This window comes from Penaeus monodon, chromosome 31 (genome assembly GCF_015228065.2).
Source record: "Penaeus monodon isolate SGIC_2016 chromosome 31, NSTDA_Pmon_1, whole genome shotgun sequence".
Lineage (NCBI taxonomy): Eukaryota > Metazoa > Arthropoda > Malacostraca > Decapoda > Penaeidae > Penaeus > Penaeus monodon.
The window spans coordinates 31,722,471-31,722,793 of NC_051416.1; the positions used below are offsets into that span (position 1 = coordinate 31,722,471).

At 54.2% G+C, this 323-nt stretch overlaps 1 protein-coding gene across 1 annotated transcript in view; it reads right to left on the bottom strand.

Annotated features, from left to right (window-relative positions):
- The window catches only part of LOC119593175 (arylsulfatase B-like), a gene marked incomplete at its 5' end in the record, with an annotated part of 6,038 nt that overhangs the window by 1,661 nt on the left and 4,054 nt on the right, over nt 1-323 (bottom strand). Inside the window, 1 exon segment of the mRNA XM_037942153.1 lies at nt 148-323. This exon segment is cut by the window's right edge and continues 9 nt beyond it. Within this exon segment, the coding sequence (XP_037798081.1) occupies nt 148-323 (176 nt within the window).

Genomic DNA, 323 nt, shown 5'->3' on the forward strand with positions numbered 1-323 from the left:
GCTGTTGACCACAAATTATAAGCTAGCAATATAGAGTACCATTTCCGGTAGTCATGCTTCTATTGAACATGTTCTACCTTCTGCCTCAGACATTCACAGACCCATCACTGTTTACCTCCCCCTTTATTGTGCAAAAACTTCACGTACCTCCATTCATGCCGACGCCGCCGTTATCCGAGGAGAAGACGATGACCGAGTTGTCGTAGAGCCCCGTGTCCTTGAGAGCCTGCACCACCCGCCCCACCGCCTCGTCCAGCGCCGTCACCATCCCCAGCAGCAGTCGCCGGTTTTCGTCGAGGACCTCCGGGTAGTGCACCAGGTAC